Raw genomic sequence first — 23,737 nt, 5'->3', positions numbered from 1 at the left:
ACTGACAACTGCGTTTTAGACTTCAAAGCACTCACGTCCCTTTTATCGCGCAATTAGTTGAACAACTATAGATGGCTGCATCTTATCACAACATGTGGCTCTCCACACCGCTCTTTCGCCTGAGAACACAATGATTAGAGTTTAGCTTTTCATCCTCGGCCGGTCCCTGCGTGAGGCGCACCGCTGCTGTTCGCTCCTGTAATATTTTTGAGATTCACATTCTGCTTTCTGTTTTAAGGAAGGATGAGATTTGATGCAGATAAACTACTGGACACCAGGGGAAGCTTAAGGTGGATCTCTTACCTTACAATCTCTCCGTAGACCAAAAATAAATAAAATCATGTGCACTGCTAAAGTATATAAGGCTCTATGTTTAAACAGATAAAATTAAAATAAGAGATACAAATAAAAAAACATAGAGAGACAATGACCTTGATAAATCTCAGTCATCAAGAGGATAATCTGGCCAATGAATTTCCAAACCTTTTCCATTTGCTTGCTTTTACTGAATAAAGCTCTTAAAAATACTTTTACTTACATCAATTTCCAGCTGAAAAAATTATTTTATAGCAGAGCATTTAAAAAAAAAAAACAATCTATATAATATTTAAGAAATCAGAGACATGCAAATAAAACACTGTAGTAACATCAATTCAATGAATTTCTTGTCTACCACAATAACGTGTTTGATTCATTTTAATTTGTGGTCTAATTCTATTAATACAAACTAATTTTAAATATATATTTAAAAAATATGATTTTATAGTATTTGGGATGTGCTGGACTGGAGTAGACTTTACAGAGTGCTTGACTCTTGCGTAGTCAAACCAAAATCTTGACTTCTTTTTCATTCCTTGGCTTTTTCATGCCTGGAAATCACCAATATTATTGAATGCTTTATGACCATGGGAACCCTGAGAAGGTAATCACCACTTACAATATATATATATATATATATATATATATATATATATATATATATATATATATATATATAAATATAAAATTCAGGACGGGCTTATGATTCATGTGCATGGAAAACATTGACAAGACAACTCAAAACCCAACAAAGAAATCATAAAGAAAATTCATAAAATGAAAACTCGACAAATGAATCATGTGTCTGAAAGATAATACATTTAATCATGCTGGATTTTATTACAAGAATTTAAAACCAATGTCTATTTGTGCATGCATTTATGGCTTTTTCCATTGCAGTTGTACAGAAAACTCAGTTCATGCACCATTCGCATGACAGTGGACACAAAGAGCATGCTTTGAGTAATGTACGTTATTTAAAACCACCGCATCTCGTGACACACAGGATACGCAATGAAATACAGAAAAAGAAAAACATGTGAGATGCTGGCATGGTACATGGCTTTGGATTTGCTCAAGAAATTCCCCCTGTCATTTGTTTAAGACTCTCCAAATGCAGAGACCGGCTCTGACAGTTTTACACTGCACCAGATGGCAAGCAATCCTTCCCACCGTCACACTGGCTCCAGGCATGGCACAGCATCGAAACGTTCACACAAGTACACACAAACACACACACATACATGAACACTTCCATCCCATCGGAACCGCTCTGGCAAATCAATATGCCCGAAAACCACAGGGATTGGTTTCGCACTGTTTTCAAACTAGGCCAAACTCGAGCTCCCGTAAAATTTACTGTACCACCGGAGGGTAGGCAGCAATCTATTTTGGAAACAAACCAAAACGGAAAACTCGTAACCCGTGTCTCAGCAAATCTATCTATGAGGCACCAAAATCACACGAGGGGCAGTCTGTAGCGGTAGTTAGCACAATGCTAACTAGTTAAAGTAAATACATGTAAGCTACTACTTAAGGCGAGCGAGATGTGGTAATACTGTGAAAGTTACTGGAGGTTAATGTGTTAATGTATCATAAAGACTAAGCTACAAAAGCAAACGCTGGGCTGAACACTGTCTAACACGTTAGGATCAATGCTAAAGCGCAATCGACCTCTATTTCCGGATTGAGCTGTTCAATTCAACTCTCACAGCGAGGGAGATGATGGGAAAGAGAGAGACAGATGGGGAAGAGATAAGATGAGTAAGAGATATGGGTACTAAATGAAAATATAACTTAATCAAGGGATGTTACAGCTGCCGCCCTTTAACAACCCTTAACTGTTGTTCACATTGATAATGATGTCGGTTTCCAGCGACATGACAATAAGGTCACATACAGTGGCACACAAAAGTCTGATGCGAGGCTACATTGACAATTGAAATTTTAAAAGTTTACGTTTATGAGCAGCATCTGGATACTTGTTTAATTTGTGTTCAGATTTTCCAAAGCTATGGCTATTTACACAGGCCACCAATGACGTCAGAACTTGCAGTGGTAGGACCGTCCAGAACAATCATTGATCTGGGGACCTCCAGCAATAAAACCACTGTTCGTGTGAACAGGCTGCTAACAGAGCAATGTAACCCATTCAATCCCACTGCCCCTATCCATTTAGGTTTGATTTGAAAAATGCTTGGGGTCATTACGGTTTTTTTTTATGGTTTTTTTTGTTGAAATATGATACTTTTATTCAGCGAGGATGCATTATATTGATGAAAAGTGACAAAATATTTCAATTTTAAATAAATGCAATTTATTTGCAATTTGTTTTGTTTGTTTTGTTGTTTTTTTCATCCAAGAATTCTGAAAAAAAATGTTTATCGCGGTTTCCAGAAACATATTAAGCAGCACAACTATTTTCAACATTGATAATGAATGATTCTTGAGCAGCAAATCATCATATTAGAATGATTTCTGAAGGATCATGTGACACTGAAGACTGGTGTAATGGCGTAAATAAAAGCAAGTAAAATTCAGCTTGTCCATCACAGAAATAATTAATTTATAATGTATTAAAGTAGAAAACAGTTATTTTAAATTGTAATAATATTTCACAATACTTTTATACTGTTTTTGTTTTTGTTTTGTTTTTATCAAATAACCAGCCTGGTCATTTAAGAATTTATTTTTCAGATTTAAATTAGTTTTTGAATTGGATGGATGGATAGGTTCAAGGTTCAGACTTTTGTACCCCATTGTATGTTACTTTATTGTTTGCAATTTTCTATTGGACCGACTGAGCCTAACCCTGCAGTTCCCCACAGGTTACAATTGTGACCCAAGAATAAATCATATACTTTCACTAACTTCAAGCTTTTTTTGTTAAGAAAAATGTGTTGCATTGGGCTACCCAAAGAGTAAAAAATAATGTTTTTTTTCACATTCCTTTCAAGAACTCTTCAACTCCACATTCAAACATTCTACTGGGCAAAATACATCCCTCTGCAGATGAGAGTGAAGCAAAGTGAGGCACAGCCCACTGGCACTGCAGGCAAACCTCTGTTTATTTATAGGCACTTATCCCACTTTATATCACATTTGTCAATGTCAGCCCTGTGTCCAAATCAAGCCCTCTGTCAGCACATCATTAGTAAACTCTGATCCTCACTCTACAAACACACACATACACCACCTGCATTCTAGCACGTCCGAAAGACCACGAGAACAGAAGTCTATCAGCCGCCATGAGCAGGGATGGCCAGATCTTGAGTACCTGGAAGCGACAGCAATTATCGATTATGAAAACACACTTAATTACGTGAACTTCAAACCTATGATGCCGATTGAAGTTCAGTAATATGTGCCAAAATGTGGCCTCATTTTCAATTTATCCTTTGTTTCTGTCACATTTTAGGCCTTTAGCACTTCGCACTCTGATTGGTTAGAGGGACGGCAATTTGCGGTGACCCCGCATAGCAACTTGCGTACATGGTGACTTTCAGCCCGAGGCAACTGAATGGAAACATAAGTAGTGGTTTAGAGACACATTTTTTAAATGTTTTAAATGCATGGTCTTAATGCAACACTCATGCGGAAAAGACGCCAGTTTGATGCATATCTACAAACGGCACTTGAGTACTCAAGGTTGATTTATCAGTCGGGTACTCAAGTAGTCAAAATGGCCTCCAGCCTCTCAAGCACAGGTCCTCTCAAATCAGCCAACAAATCACGACCCCTCCGCTTTCTCTGTCAACGAGTCACAATTTTTGGTTTCATAATTTGGGAAGTCAAGCTCCTGCTGTTGTTCATTTGCAGTTTCTATAATCTGTTTCTGGTGACCAACGGTGCAATAAATGCGCAACCATTTTTATTGGGTCTCCAAAAACAAAAGAGAGAATTAAACGGACACATCTTCACACCGAACAGCTGCAAATGCTGTACAAGCGACTCCCTGCAACCAGATTCAGTCACAAGATTAAAAGGCACCAGATGAGCCTATAAATAGGCAGAAAAAAACAATCACTCAGGGTTAAATTTGGAGTACAGTTATCTGGATTTGAGAAGTTTAACTACCTGTCCTTGAAATGTCTTTGCTGGCATGTGACTTTCCACACTCCTATTGACAATACAGATCATACTATTTCAAAAATACACACACATACAAGTACAGAATTACACACATGCACACCACTCTTGCACTCGCTTTTAACTCTCCTTGTTTGTGACCCGGTGCATCTCCCTGATGGAGCGTCTATTTCTGCTGGGCGGTGGGCGGTTCCAGGTCGGGGCCGCCATAGAATTGGCTGCAATTGGGGTCCCCCCTCACTTTGGGGGACGAGGGTATCTGGACACCAGTGTAGGGGTTGACGCACCAACACTCGCCCCTCTGTCCGTGGTTGGACATGTGGCACTGGAATACAAGAGAGGGAAGATGATGAGAGGGGCGGGGAAACGGTGGGTGTTAGGGGCTTAATGAAGCTCTTGGGCGAGTACGGGGTGGAGGCACTGGCCTAAAACAGCCCTCCCGCCTCATTTGGCCCAGCACGTCTCATTGACCCCTACTGAGCACTCCCAAAATGAGGTCATAATTGAACTGGACATAGCTGACGCTGAGACCCAAAATAGGCAAAAAACAGATTCTTAATTTTGTCCTCCAATGGCAAAGAACAAAAACTGACAGTTACAGTAATCGCAAGAGGAACAGGATGATTACAAAACAATTAAGTATGGTGAGGTACACTGTTTTGAGCCCTGGGAACAGGGTTTGCACGTCAAAACAACATTCCAAATTTACATCTCTGGAACACGTTTGTCCTGGTTTAAGCTGCAATGTGTCATGTCCGGACATAGAAATATTAAATATAATATAAAATTATATAATATAAAATTAAAATTATATTAAAAAGAGCCTAGAAAATAGCTTTATATTTATATATATATATGTGTGTGTGTGTGTGTGTGTGTGTGTGTGTGTGTGTGTGTGTGTGTGTGTGTGTGTGTGTGTGTGTGTGTGTGTGTGTGTGTGTGTTTAGGGGCAGGGTAAGGAGTTGGTCATTCGTACGAATTCAAAAGAATTGGGCAACTCGTAAAATATGTACAATTTACCAAAAATCATATGAATTCGTATGAGTGAGGTCGTATGTATTTGTACGAATTAGCCACCTCGTAAAAATCAGGTTGGTGTGTGTGTGTGTGTGTGTGTGTGTGTGTGTGTGTGTGTGTGTGTGTGTGTGTGTGTGTGTGTGTGTGTGTGTGTGTGCGTAAATATATATATATATATATATATATATATATATATTGTATATACATACATACATACATATATAACTCTATGGTAACTATACAGTATACAGTAAGAGTGAGAGCTAAAGAATGTATGTAGGTAGGAAAGATCAGATAATTTGTTCATCACTTTTAATAGCAGACTTTGGTATCTTGGCAAATTTGAACATATTTTAAGACATTGTTGAGACTTCTGAAAAAAAGTGGACATTCGTGAAATTTTTTCTAAAGAACCTAAGAACCTTCAACAGAATCCATCTAGTTGGTTCTCATTTTATCTCATCAGGCTGTGTAAGAGAGGTCATTAAGATATAAAAGAGATTACAAAAGAGTTCTCATTAGTGATTCTCTTTCCTCTGAGAACGTCACTACAAAGAAGGGCAAGCCACCCCACAGACAGGTTAGTCATTCAGCAAAATTTTCATTAGCTTGTAACTCTCAGCTCAGATACGGTTGCCTTGGCTTTGATAAAACAGCCTTCTGTAGAGAATGTGGGAATGTTTTATACACAGTTTCTCTTTGGCTCTATCTTTGTGTCATTATTGAACCTTCCATGTGGAATTGGATAATAAAACAGCAGGTTGCTGCAGATTGAAAGGTTGTGCAATGTCTCATATTCCTATTGCCCTATAGAGAAATTAACACCCGCCGCCATTCAAATGTGGGTATGTTTTGTTCTAATCTACTGGCCAATGTACCAGGTGACCTGAAAACATTTCAAACAGACAAAGGACAAAAAGGCTTCATAAACTACTTCCATTTTATTTACATTGTAACTTATCTAATGCATTTCAATTAGTAAATGAAAATGTCTGGTAAAATTGGGCATTGACAAGCTACCACTGTCTTCGAAAGATTGAGGTAAGTGTAGATCATTTCACCTGCTTAAGGTTGTACTGTCCTGTCTTGTCACAGTTGGGAAACTTCAGGTCATACAGATTTTCCAGAGGCCCCTTGTTGTCATGGAACACCATTCGGGAGATGTTCTCTAAGACTTTATCCAGCTCCTGCTGACACTGGCTCTGTAAGACAACACAGACATACAAACATATATTTGAGTATTTCTTCAACTCTTAAAACAGCCTAAAACACATTTTTTTACACTCTCACTAGTTTAATTTGTATACTAACAATGTCCAGAAATGGACATACAGAAATGGAGTCATTTTTATATATTTTCTAATTAAACATTTCTATCACATCTCAAATTGCATTCTATGATGAAAATGACGTTTTTGGAATAAAATGGCAATTTCTTTTGTCTTGCTAAGGCTAATTTTATAGTTAGCATTTTATGTATTCTAAATACACACAATTTTCACACTTTTTTTAATAAATGCACAAGATTACAGCTTGAAATGCAAAAACAAAACAAAAAAAGAAATATATATTGTGAGTTTATGCTATTACCGGGCAGTGTTTTTTAGACATCAGAAATCTCATTTGTAAGTCGTAAAACAAATGTAAATGTAAAACTATAAAGTTTTAAACTAGTTTATCTAGTTTCTAGTTTGATTAAATATAGTAAATATTAACATAACAGGCATTCACAAATATAAACATCAAAGTAGCAAAAAAATGTGATGAAGGGACAGAGTTAATTTGACCTTCATATTTAAAAAAAAAGTTAGTTTTAATAAAAATTCTCGAAGAAACACTCACATAAGAAGGAGAGTGAGATAAACAGCAAGCCGGCGGCTTCATGAAACATTTATGTGGCTGATATTAATCTCGTACTCCAACTAATTTTCTGGCTTGGTTCTACCTCCCCACCTCTCAACAAGGACAGGCATCGGCATCAAAGACCATTCCTGTCTCCCATTCCTTCTCTTTTTCCCTGTATCTCTCATGATGGCTGCTCCCTGCTTGGCCCGGGATAAGAGGGCACTGGGGGAAGAAGGCCTGCCAGGGATCTTATCCGTACCGTGCGGATGAAAAGTGCTCCATCACAAAGCAGTGAACAGTCCCCTGCTGTCATCGAACATGCCGTCACCCTGACATTCTCCTTGAATGTCTGCTTTTCATTGGGATATGTAATGGTTACACTACTGATTTATGACCCCCACAGAAAAGATGTTTATTCGGTTTGGCTTTTATTACCCTACCATTATCACTGGTTTGAATTTTTATTGCCTTGGCTTCTTCTTTTTATTGCATCTACCTTATTTTAGTACTTTCCAACATCCATTTGCTTTATCAACATATCATTTAGCTGTTTTTATTGTAGTTACTATATCTTTCAGGTCAGCAAAACCAGAACCAGTGTGCTTCATAGTACAGCTAAATGTTGTCTTAGCTGTTGTTTGTTGATGGTCACATCGATTGTCTTTTCCCAAACTATTCCTTGCACAATAGAATACGAAAATGTGAGTGGATATAGGACTGTTTTCATTAATGCGCTTAAGGCGTCCTTTAAATAGTGAGGATATGCTGATATGACAATGTAAAATGGGGATGCTCGATCTTAATAAGTTGTTATGCAAAACCAGGGCCTAAAACTAATGTTTGCCACACCTGAAAATGGCCAGTGGCTTCAGAAAATGTACTGGCCACAAATATTTTTTTACCAGCCATGAAACAGATTAATCCTAATAAATGTTACAAATTATTTAATCTAGAGTAGTGAGTGATTTTATTTGCCTTTTGTTGTTTGATTAACATTAACAGACAGCAGCAGGACTATTAGGCTGCTGTCACTTTAAGAGCTAATGCACGGATCCAATATATCATAACCCGATACACATGCATTTTATTTCTCAATTGTTTACAAACACTTAAGTCATAACTGACTATGTATACGAGGATACATGTCAGTTGTTTTGACATAATTTGTCTGTTCAAGCGCAAGAAGACGTGAATAAGAGCTCAATTCAGAATTTGCACGCTGTCTGAGACGTGACTTTCTGAGCGCGCTTCGGATGAATTGAGTTCCATTTCGCATCTTCTTGCGGTCGAATATTTAAATTGGCAAGGCTTAAACTTTCAGCGCTGGTCCTTCAACTGTCTTGAGCATTGTTCACACAATATTGCATTGTTAGAATTCATAAAAATGTTACCGGCCAACTGGCAATTGACACTGTGTCATATAGTACCTGTCAATGCCGATTTTAACTCGCATTTGGAACTTCGCGAGTGTTAATTTTAGGCCCCATTCAAAGCATGTCCTACAACATTTGAGTTACTACGAAAACTACCAGACCTACCATTGACTTCGGTAAGTTTTACTTCACTCAAATGAAGTGAAGGCCAAGTATGGTAACCCATACTCGGAATTTGTCCTCTGCATTTAACCCATCCAAGTTAGTGCACACAGATTAGGAGCAGTGAGTAGTGAACACACACACACTGCAAACCGCAGACACACCCATTCACTGCAGCGCCTGGGGAGCGATTGGGGGTCAGTCGTTTCCTGTCGGTATTGAGAATTGAACCCATGACCTTCTGGTAACAAGTCTGACTCTCTAACCATTAGCCCACAACTGCCTAAAAATTTATGAAAAAAGAAAAACGAATTGACAACTAAAGTAAATTAGCTAGAAAATGTGTCTATTGGCTAAGAACAGTAGATGATGCCTGATAGAAATGCTGATTGGGGTGAGGTCCTGTTGTAGTGGTCACTTGGCTAAGGATTTAAGGGTCCAGGTAAAGCATGGTACAATTCCAAGAAAAGTTAATTAACTCTGTGGATTTGTGTGATGGCCAAATTCGACAAGCACTGGCCCATTCCTTGTTTCAGCAGAGGCGGGAGCCGTTTGTTCTGTCTTGGCAATCCGATTGTGACTGTTTGCTATCACCGGGCAGTGTTTTAGACATCAGAAATCGCTGGTTAATTAGGTAACTAAGGAAATTATATTTTCAACTGAAAACATAGCAAAAGTGGCACCAGAAAAAGCCTTGATACAAAAAACACTCGAAAAACAGCTTACAGCTGTTTTTGCACAGTTCCAATCATGAAAATAACATACTGGAGCAATAAATTATACATTGACAAACAACCTCAGACCACAGAATTATAGCGACATCAAATTTAGAGGGTTGTACAAAGGACATACCGTAAATCTGAACCCCAGAAAACTGTGTGAGGATAATTCATGTTTAGTTGATACAGAAAAGAGCATTTCTATGTCATAGTGAGAGACAGTGTGTGTGTGTGTGTGTGTGTGTGTGTGTGTGTGTGTGTGTGTGTGTGTGTGTGTGTGTGTGTGTGTGTGTGTGTGTATATACCTACTTAACTATATTTTGGGGACAAATTTGTACCCAGAAGTGACCAAAACCTGACAAAATCTCCAAAAACCTCCCTTTACGGATGTCCTCATTTGTAAATCTAGTACAAAAATTAAGAAATTAAAGGTTTTTAAAAATGTAAAAATGCAGAACGTTTTGTGTGATGGGTAGGTTTAGGGGTATATACAGATTGTACAGTATAAAAACCATTACGTCTATGGAATGTCCCCATCTAGATAGCTACGTAAACGTGTGTGTGTGCGCGTGCGTGCGTGCATGTGTGTTGTGTAAGGCCATACTTTTGTGTATGTGGTGTATTAGTCCGATAACCAGAAGAGGGCACTGCCGTACTGAACACAATGACATTCAAGGTGAATACAGGTCTTTATTTCAATATGTCAATCATTCTCTGTGTTAATCTAAAGGCCCTTTCATACGACTCGCTTTATTGTTCTCAAGAGTGCTGTGTCTTCTTCACAGAGGGACACTCACCTGTTTGGGGGGAAGCGTTTTGAGATCATCCAGGGAGCTGAACATCCTGTTCCTCTTACTGTTGTGATGCTGCTTCACAGCCATTTCCTTGTAGTGTTGGTAGTTGTTTTCTTTGCTGGTCTTCTTCATCAGAGGGGAGCGCGTGCTATTTACTTCTTCTGATGGAGGGAAGAGTATAGGTTACAGGAGTTGTGCAAAATTCATACAAATTTTCTCTCTCTGTCTCTCTCTCTCTCTCTCGCTACACATATACATACACATATACATACACACACACATACACACACACATACAATGTATGACTTTAAAGTACATATGTAATTGATACTGAAAAGTGAAATAATTAGAAATACAATTGCTTTTGAATGCTGCACAACTCTATCAGGTTAGATGTTGCTTTACAAATTATTTACATTATATTATTACACATTATTGTTCTCAGGTCAAAGACCGCAAGCAATCTTTTTAGTCAATAAAAACAAACCCTGGATCAGTGTCCTGGCAGTGCATCAAAGCATGGCAGAGAAAGAAAGTTAAAGGCTGGGATTAATGACAGCTCTTGATTCCGATAGGCACAGAGGCCTGTGAAGAGATACGTGCCTTTTAAGTCAAACCATGCCTGGCAAATCACAAGTGAACTACTAATAACAAAAGCAGACTTTTATCCTTATTTAAAAGTATAGTTTACCCAAAAATGACTTTCATCGTATGAAAAAAAGACATTTTCAGAATATCTTCTTTTGTGTTGCACAGAAGAAAGAAAACCATACAGATTTGGAATGGCATGAGGGTGATTTTGATCCTTCTGCAAAAAAAAAGAAGGTATATAGGTTTGGAACGAAATAATATAATAAAATAATAATAAATAATAACGCAACTGTTCTTTCACAAATCATTTTTTACATAGGTTAAGGCCGGGACACACTAAGCCGGACGTCAGGCTGTTTTAGAGGTTTAATCTTCCGCACCGTTGGCTCTAGTCTGACGCCATCAGGTTTTTTAAGCCGATTCAGCATGTTGAATCGAGAGAGAGAGCACTCTGATTGGCTGTTCAACTTCGCGAATGAGTCAGTGCACGAGAATAAAAGTGAAAGTGATGAAAGCGAGCAAAGAAGTCAGGACAGTACAGATAGAAGGCTGTTATAATCTTACCTGAGCAATTGAATGCATGAATATTTTCATAACATGAGCCGACTATGAAAAAAGTGATCAGCGTGATTGATATTCAAAATGGTAAGCAAGCACTGCTTTGTTTGCGGTTTTGTATGCAGTCCTAGTTTTGGTTTCCCTTTTTGAACGACAAAAATAGACTATTGATACCTGCTGATATAGACAGATATTTGCACACAGACGCAGAACGCACATGCTAGTTGACAGTCACCTAACCTTTAGTCCTTTAGGTGTGTTCAAGTGCAGCTTTTTGGCCGAGACGCAGCCAAGGAGAGGTGACAACACAGTCAGCTTTCATCGCAGCGAGTTCTTTGATGTCGGCTTGGTGTGTCCCAGGCTTTACATGTACCTCTTGGTAACATCACTTGCACAAAGCGGGTCATTTGGACTCTAGCTGGCCCTTTGAAACTCTCGCCTGCATTCAGATGTGTTCTGTGTCTGGCCCATCGACATTAAAAAGCAGAAACTCAGGCAATGAGCCCAGAGCGGCTCGCATGATGTCAGCGTAGGGTGAGTATGAGCCTAGAGATCTGAAGGAGGGTGATCGCTCTGAGCATTGTCCAGCACTGAATACTGTGGTCTAAAGTTTCAAGCCCAATTGTGAGGAACAGGCCTAAGAATAGTGTCTGAAATAGCGGGTGACTTTGCCAGAGTTTGCCTCATTGAAGACATTATTGGCGGGCGTGCTTCAGCAGACACCTGCCATTACATATCCTCAGAAGCATCCCTGTTCCACACTCTCATCCCTGGGCCTACACCAGCAACACTTCCCACTCACAGTTCCTCTCTCTTTCCAAAGGCTTAGTGTGTGGGCTGTGTGGTTGGGGAGTGGACAGGAACTCTTTTCAGGGCTTGGGCCGGTTTCTCTCTCGCTTCTCCCAAGGAAGCATGACATGCTGTTGAAAAGTCAAGTGCCACTTGTGAATTTACATACCGACTCTGATCCAAAACCTAGTGAGATATCTATGTAGGGTCTATGTAGAGGCATTTTAAGGCATCACTGACAAACTTCCGGCACAAAACCTGCTCCAACAAGAAGATTTGTGTCGATTTTCAAAAACACAGGCAATCCCATAATGTATTGAGCTCAGAGGGGGGAAAAAATATCTAATTATGGTAGACAAAGCAAAATGGCAAAATACAAACGCAATGGATTCAGTACCAAAAAAAAAAAAAAAGGACAGACCAACATTACATTTCTGGACCAATATTTATAACTAATAGTTTACTCTTTAAACAGGAGCTTAAAAAAAAATGTAAAAAATCCCTCGAAAATGTATCCTGCGGTGTTGGTTAGGCTGCATTTTTAAAACCTTGGAAACATTAAGACATTTTAATGCTAATAATAAGTAGTATTTATAATTTTGAAGTACTTTACAACAACAGCAGCAACATCATATACTAACATTACATTTCTGAACCTATATTAGTGACCAATATTTTACCCTTTAAACAGGAGCTAAATAATTTTTTTTAAAGACCTTGACTAGACTAGAATCCAAACTCAAATTAAATCTGTTCATCATATAAAGCAATCATGTCTCTTCAAATCATTTGGACTAAACTGCTCAATTCATCTGGATTAGTTTAACGATCTTTTATTAACTTTTTGAAGCGTCTAAGTAGTAGTTGCGTAGCTGTCAATGACAGAAATATCTCAGAATTCATCAAAAAGATCTTCATTTGTGTTCCGAAGATGAACAAAAGTCTTACGGGTTTGGAACGACATGAGGATGAGTAATTAATGACAGAATTAAATTTTTTTAGTGAACTAACCCATTAACTACCACTTAATTTTCTGACAAGTAAAACCATTTAATTTAATATGAAATGTGATAATTATAATCATGATACAAATCTGTAAAAACATCACACAGATAGAATAATCTTTACATATATGATCTAGTAGAGGGAAAACTGAAAAGAAAAAAACAGCAACTCAAGGTAATTTCTGCTCTGGTTGTATGCTACCACCCATAATCAAACACTTCAAAACTTCTCTTTGACCACTGATTTGGTTTAATCTATGCATACTTCTTTAATGAGCTTAAACGGCAGGCTCTCTCCAGGATTTATCGAAATGCAGAGGTCTGACGGCAGGATTATAACTGGTTGTATTGGTTTACATTACACAATCTACTGATATATACAAACATGCACTCTGTGACATGCAACATGAAGGTCTCTTGTAACCAGTAAGCTATGGTCAATTTGTGGATGAACTGAGGCCCACTGCATGCTGGGAAATCAACCCAAAGACACTGACATTGATTGAAACCTGTTCGCAGTTTACCCATCTGGTTAAACATTTACAGAAAATGCTCTTTCAGCCCACACGGCTATGTAGAGGGAGCCGAGCAGCGATGTTGTTTTTCCAAACAGGCTGCAGTGAGCATGCTGGCTCTCAGAATGTGTCTGCATGAAAAAGTAATGCAAAAAAAACATAAGCAGCTGTGATGCCCGAGAAGCCGGCTTGTATTTGGCGCTTTTTCTTACTTGCATAACCATGTGGCCTTTTGTAAAGGTTGTAACTTCAAGGACTCGCTGTACCACGGCGGCACGAAATAACAGTGTAGAATGTAATTTAATTTCCTTTCTTCTGTGGAACTACACGACTCACAGGAAAGCTATGCCAGTGTCCGGCAAAACAGGACCAGGTGTGGGAGAGTTTTGCAAAAACTAATTGTTGGTTTTGGTTGGTGCAGAATGGCTTCCCTTGGGCATTTGCAAGAGGTTTTTGGAGTTCAAATTTGATGCAGCTTTTATTTGGCCTGGCACGTCGTACGATTACTTGCAAAAGAGTTTAAAGTCCCCCTGAAATCAAAATTGAATAATTTTTTGGGGGCTTTTAGTATGAGTATGTTAGCCTTCCTGTAATTTATAAGCTAGTGTGCTCCAAAACAATGACAAAATTTCCATTTAAGCATTCAAAATTTACAGTTTCTCTCTTCTGCCAATATGGATCAATGATTTGGATGACATCATCACTCTGCACTTCAGCTTCTCATCAGATTTTCTGTCCAATCAAATGCTCTCTAGTATCTGAAGCATCCCGCTCCCTACACTATAAATAGACGCTGAAGCTGCGGCTGAAATTGGGCACTTGTTCACACATGGCGCACTGTGCACTACATAGGGGACAGGATATGATTCAGACAGTGTAAATATGTTTTCCATTGGGGCGAATGAAGTTTTGTTTCACGTTAATGTCACGTGTCTGCTCCGGTCCAGAGACTTTAGAGCAGATCATATGTGCGAGTCGGCGCATACCAGAAAACATATCGGACCCATTTGAATTCTGCAAAGAATGCTATATTTTAACACAAAATGGAGGAGAAACGTATTATAGAGCACAACGGCTCATCAAACAAACTTCAAACCTCATTGGTTCTTGCTGAAGCTCAAACGTGCGGCGAGAATGAACCTCATTGAGCTTCCATTTACCACAACTGATGTGTGAGTAGATGAATGCGAATAAAAGCCTAAATTCAATCTGTTCATCATATAAAGCGATCATGTCTCTTTACGATCTCTTTATGAACTTTTTAAAGCGTCAAAGTGTCTGAAAAAGCTCTCAGATTTCAACAAAGACCTTCATTTGTGTTCTTAAGTTGAACAAAAGTCTTACGGGTTTGGAACGACATGAGGGTGAGTAATAAATGACAGAATTTTCATTTTGGGGTAAACTATCCCTTTAAACTAAACTGAAAACTGTTAATTTAAATATAAAAGATCATTCAAAATATGAATAAACTATAGGCCTATAAACAATACTAAACTAACATTGGAAGAGAGCTTGGGTTTGGTCCAAACAAAGTGTGAAAACAGCTGTAAGAGCTAGTTGACTTATTTCCCCAATTCTTACCACTTCTTTTACTGTTCTGTCCTACAGGAACTTTCACTGGTGTCCTCTATCTGTCCTCTACATCATTGAAACATCTGTTCGGTGTCTTAGTATTTCGCACTCTCTCTGATTCCACTTAAGAAAATCGTTCTGAGAAGTAATTTGTCACCATCCTCTGGGAGCACTTCCCCGTTTTTTTTACTCCCCCCATTTGATGAAAAAGCATTTAAGATTTAATTCAACCTAAACTAGCCTCCCTGAGCCTCTTCTCAATATGCAGTGGATCGTGCCAGCACATTTCTCTGTGTTTCTCTTCAACTCTCCCTCTCTCTCTCTTTTATCTTTTCTGTAATTGCATATGCAAAGACTAAACAGCAATGTTGTACAGTCATAAATCAGAGGCCTACTGAGGGAGCCTCGATGATTCAACAGCCACTGTGCACAAAGGAAATGTTCTCAGCAGACGAATGAGATTCAGTCCTCGATTCTGCTTTTGAGTGCATGTGCTTAATCTGATCATTTATATATACTAAACACTGATTTCAACAACAACAAAAACAATGTAGTATGAGATGCAGGTTAATGAAGCACTGCTATAGGTTTCTCACAAGTCATGCAGGCATTCAAAGGTGTTGCACGTAAATATACTGAACAAGAACTCAATAACTGAAATCAGTGAAAATATACCATCACAGCATTTAAATAAACATCAAATTGAAAAGTCCTATATCCACTTTTTATAATAACAAACAACATATTATGTACATAACACAACATGCTCACATTACAAGAAAATATCAATATATTGTGAATGTGATTAACAGTTATTTCAAATTCATAACACTGACATGTTCAATAGTGCAAAGCATAACAAAACTTTCTCTTTCACTAATATGCATATCCAAATTTAGGGTACGTTTACATGACAATGATGTACTAAAAATGGGAACGTTTTTCCTCGCGTACAGACGACAACAGTGTCAAAACGATCCTCGTTCACACGTATTATGTATTATAACTGTATTATGCCTCCAGGCTAGTAGGTGGCGATGTTACTTTGTAAAGAAACACTATGCGCCTACAGGCTGAACATGTAAAACACATGCGCATGACGTCACAGTTTTCACAAATTCGTGTTTATGTATAGTTTACACGGAGAGGATGAGACACTTTGAAATCCGTTTTCAGAAGCTTGCGTTTTCATGCCCACAAAACACTGTTGTCGTGTAAATGAACGACCAAAACGCATAACATTTTTAGTTGAAAACAGTGACGGGTTAATATGTTATGCTTTAATATGAATGATTCTTGAAAATTCTGTTATCATTTACTCATCTTCATGTAATTTCAAACCTGTATCTTTATATATATATATATATATATGCCTGTGTTCCTCAAAAGCAAGCAATTTGATAATCAGTTAGAATTTAAAAAATAGCATTAAAATTTTAGACTTTGAGGAAACAGCTTGAAGTCAAAGTTTTCCTCAGGAAATGCCTTGGATTCATGTAGTGTTGATCTTCTATCTTCACTTGGCACCATAGCAACTACAGCCTCCTGAGTGTCAAGAACTGCCTGAGCTTGAGCATTTGACAAGTGGTTGAGCAACAAACTTACAAAACTAAGCGCAGTGCTAAGCTTGGGTCTCAGGAATATGCTTTGCTATGTAAGCTACCATTAGTTTACAGAAATAATGTCCTCCTGCCATGAATTTTTTTTTTTTTTTTTTTTTTTTTTTTTTTTGGCAGTCATTTTAGAGTGAATATACCTGTTGCAGTCGATATTGACATTTTCAATTGTGTATCAGTCAAGCAGGCAGCCAGATTTATAGCAAGTAGTGAAAGATAGCTGGATGTGTCAGACTGTGTATTTTTGCTGACGCTTCATCGTCTCTCCAGTCTGTGGGGTGGGTTGTCTGGATGGCCTGAGGTAAAAAGAGCCCAGGAGTTTTTTTGTTATTTCAATTGCTTGTTTGACACCCATGACACTCCAGATGCCCCGGGGTAAAAGTAAAGTCATGGCGCCTACATGGAGCCTTTCTGGTGTCACAGGTCTCGACAAGCCGCCGCCACCCAAGGCACTGGAAAGGTGTTGAAGAAAGCGTGTTTCTGCATATCAGACCCCGGAGGGTTCCGAGGGCAAAACACGCGATACAAGGAGAAAGAGGAAAAGACTGAAAAACAAACATGAGATATAAACCACTAGCTTGAATAAACTTTGATATATATTTTATTATGGTGGCGAGGAGGCTGGATTTTCTGGAGAGAATCGGTGCAAAAGTTTACATTTGCATCTTTCTACTTGCTTTTATCTAATGACCCATGGCCGTCTTTGCAATCCCAGTGTCCATTTTATTTTAAAGTATATTGATCAGTATAATTTCAGATTTATCAGACTTATTTATCAGATCGATGTTTCCAGGTTTTGTGTCATTTTATTAGAAGCAAAAGTATATTGACTGATGCCCACAATGAGCAGTGTAAAAATAATTGCTAATTCAAAATAGTCATAAATAATATAATAGTATATAAATAATACTACAATAACACCATCTTGTAGCAAACCTGCTGTATTATTAAGTCATTATTTACTCATCCTCATGTTTTACCAAACCATTATGATTTTCATTCTCCATGAAGCACAACAAGTTAGGCTGAATGTCGACGCTGCTTTTTATGCCACACAAAGATTTTTTTATCACTCAGCCCCAAAAAAGTATCATAAAAGTAGTCTATACAACTCATGCACAATATTTCAAGTATTCTGAAGTCATATGATAATTTTGTGTGAAGCACAGACTAAAAATTAAGATGTCCACTGAAAATCTAAATTCACAAATATTCCAAGTCATCTGAAGCAATATTATTACATTTTCCTTCTGCTATAGCTTTGAAATTTCATGTGTAGTTGAATTTTTTCAAACAGTGTAAAAGGGCACATGAGAACCAATGTCGTTTCCCATCTAATCTTGTGTGACACACATAATTACGGCATTTTGCAATAAAACACAAACTGGAGAAAAAAAAAAAAAAAAAAACTTTGGTTGAGGGGTGGATTATTGAATAACATCTTAAATTTCTGGATGGATGGATGGATGGATGGATGGATGGATGGATGGATGGATGGATGGATGGATGGATGGATGGATGGATGGATGGATGGATGGATGGATGGATGGATGGATGGATGGATGGATGGATGGATGGATGGATGGATGGATCGAATACAACAACAAAACCGGCGAAAGTCACGCAACCTAAATGTCAGAAATTGTCAGTAGCGGTGTTCAGCCTTACATGTACGAACCGGAGTCGGACACAGATGGAGAGACTCAGGAAGAAGTTACAACTTTCAGAATGAAACTGGAAGTTTCTGAGTGGTTAGAGGATACATTTATGTAGTTGTTGTGGAGTTAAGTTGATTCAACTCAACGACTAGCATCTACCATCATGTTAATATAAAAATCTTTCAGAAACAACTTTTGTGCAAATCCAGAGTTGAACTGACACTCGTTTGTGAAGCAATCCGGCGTAAAATTATTTAAAATATATAACACTAACGAATTTCTTCGCCACATTTCCTTCATAAAAGAAGTTCAACCACGGTGTCCTCAGTGGTAGATGCCAGGAGTCTTAAGAGATATTGTGTTCATTGGTACATCCAATAACAGAACAATTGTAATGTTTTTGGCGCAGATATTGTATATCTCCAGCTGCTACAGCGAGGAAACAGAAATGGCTCACACAGGGCGGGATCTATGCTAATAAAGCAGATTGTCACCAGTCATGGGTGGAGCTTCCCCCTACTCTCTTACGTAAGATTAGGAGGGAAATCTGGAACCGCTCATTTGGAGAGACTATTTATGATTTATGGGGATTATAAAAAGGAGAGGGTGGATTTTTACCATTATAGGCTGGTTTACACACACTGGACACACATCTGTGTTAAAACACCTTATAAAAGTGAATTTTGCATAATAGGCCCCTTTTAAGTGCCATGCTAAAGGTCACAATGATAGAGGTCATCAGATGTGTACTAGGAACATATTAGATGAATAATGGTCATTCACACACATTGCAAAATAGTTATTTTCAAAATCCATATTGACTAAACATATTCAAGTCTTCTTGCAGCAGATCCTAAGTTTAAGCCAAGGGAGTATTATGCAAGTCAGCATCTGTGCACCGCTTAAGTGTCATTACTAAAGATGTTCCTCTCATCAGGTCCAGCATGCTGCTGGATCATGTCTGAGGGAGCCGTTCGACATATGAACAACGCTTACTACAGGTGGTGCAATATGCTCACAGTTGAGGCCATGCACAAACCTACACACAGTGCAATGATGCCAGATGATTCTGAATCTAATTCAACAGACTCAGTGCAGAATGACCTTTCTTTTTGAGATGCATTGTGCCAAATCCCCACAGTTAGTTAAAGCTACACTGATGAGTGCACACTAATGCAGTAACACAAAATGAATACCTCTCGGCATGTTGCAAACACAAAGATGAGGATCAGAGGTCCTGCATGCAGCACCTTGTAGTGAGTTTTCATAATTGCAGCATTCATTCAGAGTTCACTGCATTAATTAGCCTTAATAGACAACATAATCGCTATTCATTAGATCAGCATTAATTTGTGTTTTCTTTTCAGCAGAAACAGAAGTACTGGGCAAGAACGGGTCTAGCCTTTGCTAACAAGATTTCCACATGACTTTCAGGAATCGTACTCACTCACAGGACTTACTGGTTTGATGCTGATTGTGAATTCTTCCCACAGAAAAGAGTGAGAAAAGAAAGACAAATGTGCTTATTACTGACCGTAACAAGCGCGGGAACTGAAGATCGGATTTATATTCGTTTGCGGAGACACATTTATGTGGCCCAGTGGAAATGGACCAGTTTTAACAAATCAGATAGCTATCTGGTCAGTAAAAATACATGAAGTGACCCAGTGTGAACTGGCTATTAGGTGATTATAGGTTGAATGTCCAAGTTGAAGGGTGATTTTTGCAACAACAACAACAACAACAACAAAAAAACAAGGTATCATAATAGTCCATACGACTCATACACTATATTCCATGTGTTCTGAATATGAAGCCATTCTGTAGCTTTGTGTGAGGAAAAGAACTTCACTCACTGGGTTTTAAAATGGTTTGTTCACCAAAAATGAACATTTTGTCATGGTCCAACTATAATTTTCTTTCTTCCAGAAAACATTAAGGAGATCTAATGCAGAATGCCTGAGCTTCTGATTTCCACAAAATGACAGTAGGCGTTGATTTATACCGTAACCACAACATAAAAATAACATAAAAGTATCATTAAAAAATGCTTGACTTATCTGATATGTTCAAAGTCTTCAAAAGCCATTCAATTGTTTTTTGTGAAAAATAGACAAAAAAAAACTCCCAAAATTTTCCATCTCGAATGCGCTTCGGAGGGCATTTACACCTGGTGTTTTCACAATCAGATAGCTATCAGATCAGTGAAAATGCATGAAGTGACCAGGTATAAACAGGCCCAAAGAAAATAATACAGGGCCAGAAAAACATGAAGGGGAGTAAAGGTGAATTTTAATTTGAACTATCTTTAGAGCTGGCAGTATTTTCTCTTCATTAGAAACCTGCATTGGAAAGGGTTGTAAATGAGCAGATTAATTGCCGGTGCTGGGCAACCTTGTTGCTTTTGGTATCCCAAAATACACCATTCAGACAATGCTCAGACAGTATAGAGGGGCACATTCACAATGGTGCTTGCAAAAGTCCAATTTGTGCAGGGAGACATTAGCCTTTAACCCCTGATTTCTTGGAAAATTCAACAACACAACCGTAATGGCTGCCAATTTGTTTCAAAGCAGAGGCATTTGGCACAGTTTAGACATCAGTAATTTGAAAATTCTTTATTTTATTAGAAATCTAGGTCACATATTTCAGTTGTATGGCAAAGGTTTGGAAGCGCTCATCCTGGCCTCTAGAGCAAAAGAGACGGCCTTTGGTGATACCCAAATGAGATCTGACAAATTATATTATCAAGGCAAAAAGGCAGCATTGTGCAAGATACATTAGGACTATGTTCCTACAGACATATTCAGAAAGTACTAGTTGTCCCTGAGAAAGTTTCAGTTTCAAAGAAATTTCTTTTTTTCCTTGTACAACCTTGTAAAAAAAGGATGGATGAAACTACTCTTTACCTCAATGTGTTTAGTGATCCATGTTGTTGGTCACTCAAAACCCTGGAAAAAATTGATTAAAAAAAATAATTGCTTCTCTGGGGACCACTGGATTAAAAAAAGATAGAGAGAGAGAGGCTGATATGAATAAAATGAGAAAGAATAGCAAAAACGTCACAGTGTCAACAGTTTAACAGGTGATTTGTTTGCTTACTGAGGAAATCAGTGGACCCATGGTCAACTGAACTTCAACACTGGTCATCCCATTGCACCTTGGTTTCAAAAACAATGTTATATATCTCCAATTGCTTCTAAAGCAGGTACAAGAGAAGCAGACCTCAAAAGTCTAAGGCTGCTGCTGCTTACTGATCTAATCTGACTGTATTAAACCCTAAGGACCATAACAATAAAAGCATGGATAAAGCACCATCTAACCTAAGTAAATATATAGTTCCCACAGATTTTTACAATGAATTTCCATGTTTTCCAGTTGTTTGTGACTACTAGATAAGCTTAGAAGAATTTGGGCCTGTAGTGACTACAGAAATGTCCATTATTTTTCCAGCCACATTCCCATCGGCTACAACCTGCAGCAACGAAAGAAATGAACCCAGTATACACACACACACACACACACACACACACATTTATATATATATATATATATATATATATATATATATATATGTATGTATGTATGTGTATATATATATATATATATATATATATATATACTGTTGAATTCCTTCTAAGATACATAAGTAAAGTGCTTAAGAATTAAATATTTATTTCATATTAATTTATTTATCAATTTCTAGAAGATGAAATATTTGAACAACTGTCCAGAAATGTCCATGACTTTTTAATATTGCATTAATTCCCATGACTTTCCCAAATAAATCTAAATTTTGACAATGTCTGACATTACCATGTTTTCCATGACTGTGAGAACCCTGATGTAAACTAAATCAAGCATGTATGAGCAGATGCACCAGAAGCAGTTCAGACAGAAGTTGGTGATCTAACAAAGGGGCTGTATAAACAATCAAACAAGATGGTGGAGAAAAGGGTGCCAGAACAAAGACCCTGCACTGATTTTTGTTGATTCCCCAAGTCCTGACACATGGAGAAAAGAGGAGGCATCAAAGTGCAACATCATCCGTGTCATATACTTGTATGCGTACATTTTGTCAGCGGCTGTGCATCATTACAAGTTCACAAAGTCTTGAGACTCACCACTGTGTCCTGACTCCTGGTTAGTCATGGTGGGCTCCAGGTCCACTTTGTTCTCGCATCGTCCTAGTCCCTGTATCAGCTGTTCCAGTGGTAACTCTGAATTCGCACTCGGGTAACACCTTAAACCGCTCCCGCATCTCGGCGTATAGACGCCGCACAGCTCGCCCTTCTGCCGTGCGCAAACCGGACAGCAACCGCAACCCGGTTCCCTGACAATCTCGCAAGAGGTGGTGGTCTTGGGACACGCCGCCTGGCGCTCCGCGGTGCAGCTCGGGCAGCGGAACACGATCTCCCCGACCGAGCCGTGCACGAGCAACAAACTGCAGAGCAATGCACAAAACATGCCGTTATCTTTAAGACTGACAGATGTCGGGATTCTGCAGGCGACTTCAGGTGGAAAAGTAAAAGTGCGTTTGGGGACAGGTGAGGTTCGCCGGAGAGCTCTGCTGGGTCCTATTTGCTGTCATGTTACTCCGACATGACATCACGTCAAAACCTAGTCAAAGTCAAATGAAGAGTCGATATAGTCATCTGTTTCATCTTTGAAAGATACGCTGTGTTGGATTAATGTTTGTTATGATTGATTCTACTATCATGTTTCTTAAGTTGAAATGACCATAGTAAGCATATGTCTGGGCTAGTCAAAACAACAGCATTCTCCTTCAATGTTTTTGTTACAATACAATGAGTGTGCGATTTAAACATTGACTTGATTGGAAGACAATTCTATGGAAGCTTGTTTCCTTCACTGAATAAAAAATAAAAGAGGTAATTGCGACTTTTTATCTCACAATTCTTTCAATTTTTTTCTCGCAATTGCAATTTATCGCAATTCTGAACTTTTTTCTCCGAATCGCGTAATATAAACTTGCAGTTTTTTCTCGCAATTGCAAGTTTACATCTCGCAAATTCTGACATTTTTCTCACAATTGCGGGATATAAACTTGCAATTGCGAGATATAAACTTGCAATTGCAAGTTATAAAGTCAGAAT

General features: G+C 38.4%; 1 protein-coding gene across 1 annotated transcript; it reads right to left on the bottom strand.

Annotated features, from left to right (window-relative positions):
• Positions 1-1,115: 1,115 nt before the first annotated feature.
• On the bottom strand, positions 1,116-23,444 carry igfbp2b (insulin-like growth factor binding protein 2b). The gene is made up of 4 exons (XM_082175338.1): positions 22,745-23,444; positions 10,321-10,478; positions 6,486-6,626; positions 1,116-4,732 (listed from the first exon to the last, which is right to left on the bottom strand). Exons 1-4 carry the CDS (start codon positions 23,085-23,087, stop codon positions 4,574-4,576), a joined length of 801 nt encoding a protein of 266 aa, XP_082031464.1. The 5' UTR covers positions 23,088-23,444; the 3' UTR covers positions 1,116-4,573.
• Between the last annotated feature and the right edge of the window lie 293 nt (positions 23,445-23,737).

The sequence above is a fragment of the Leuciscus leuciscus genome (assembly GCF_965113295.1).
Source record: "Leuciscus leuciscus genome assembly, chromosome: 7".
NCBI lineage: Eukaryota > Metazoa > Chordata > Actinopteri > Cypriniformes > Leuciscidae > Leuciscus > Leuciscus leuciscus.
Note: the sequence above shows the minus strand (reverse complement) of the source record. Positions and strands in the feature narration are given on the sequence as shown.

What these genes read in the sequence shown, in the direction of transcription:
- igfbp2b (XM_082175338.1), bottom strand. Translation starts at nt 23,087, where the DNA reads ATGTTTTGTGCATTGCTCTGCAGTTTGTTGCTCGTGCACGGCTCGGTC. An exon ending in AAACGCTTCCCCCCAAACAG is followed by an intron (nt 6,627 to 10,320) that starts GTGAGTGTCCCT and finishes GTTGTCTTACAG; the next exon opens with AGCCAGTGTCAGCAGGAGCT. An exon ending in GACAGTACAACCTTAAGCAG is followed by an intron (nt 4,733 to 6,485) that starts GTGAAATGATCT and finishes CTTGTATTCCAG; the next exon opens with TGCCACATGTCCAACCACGG.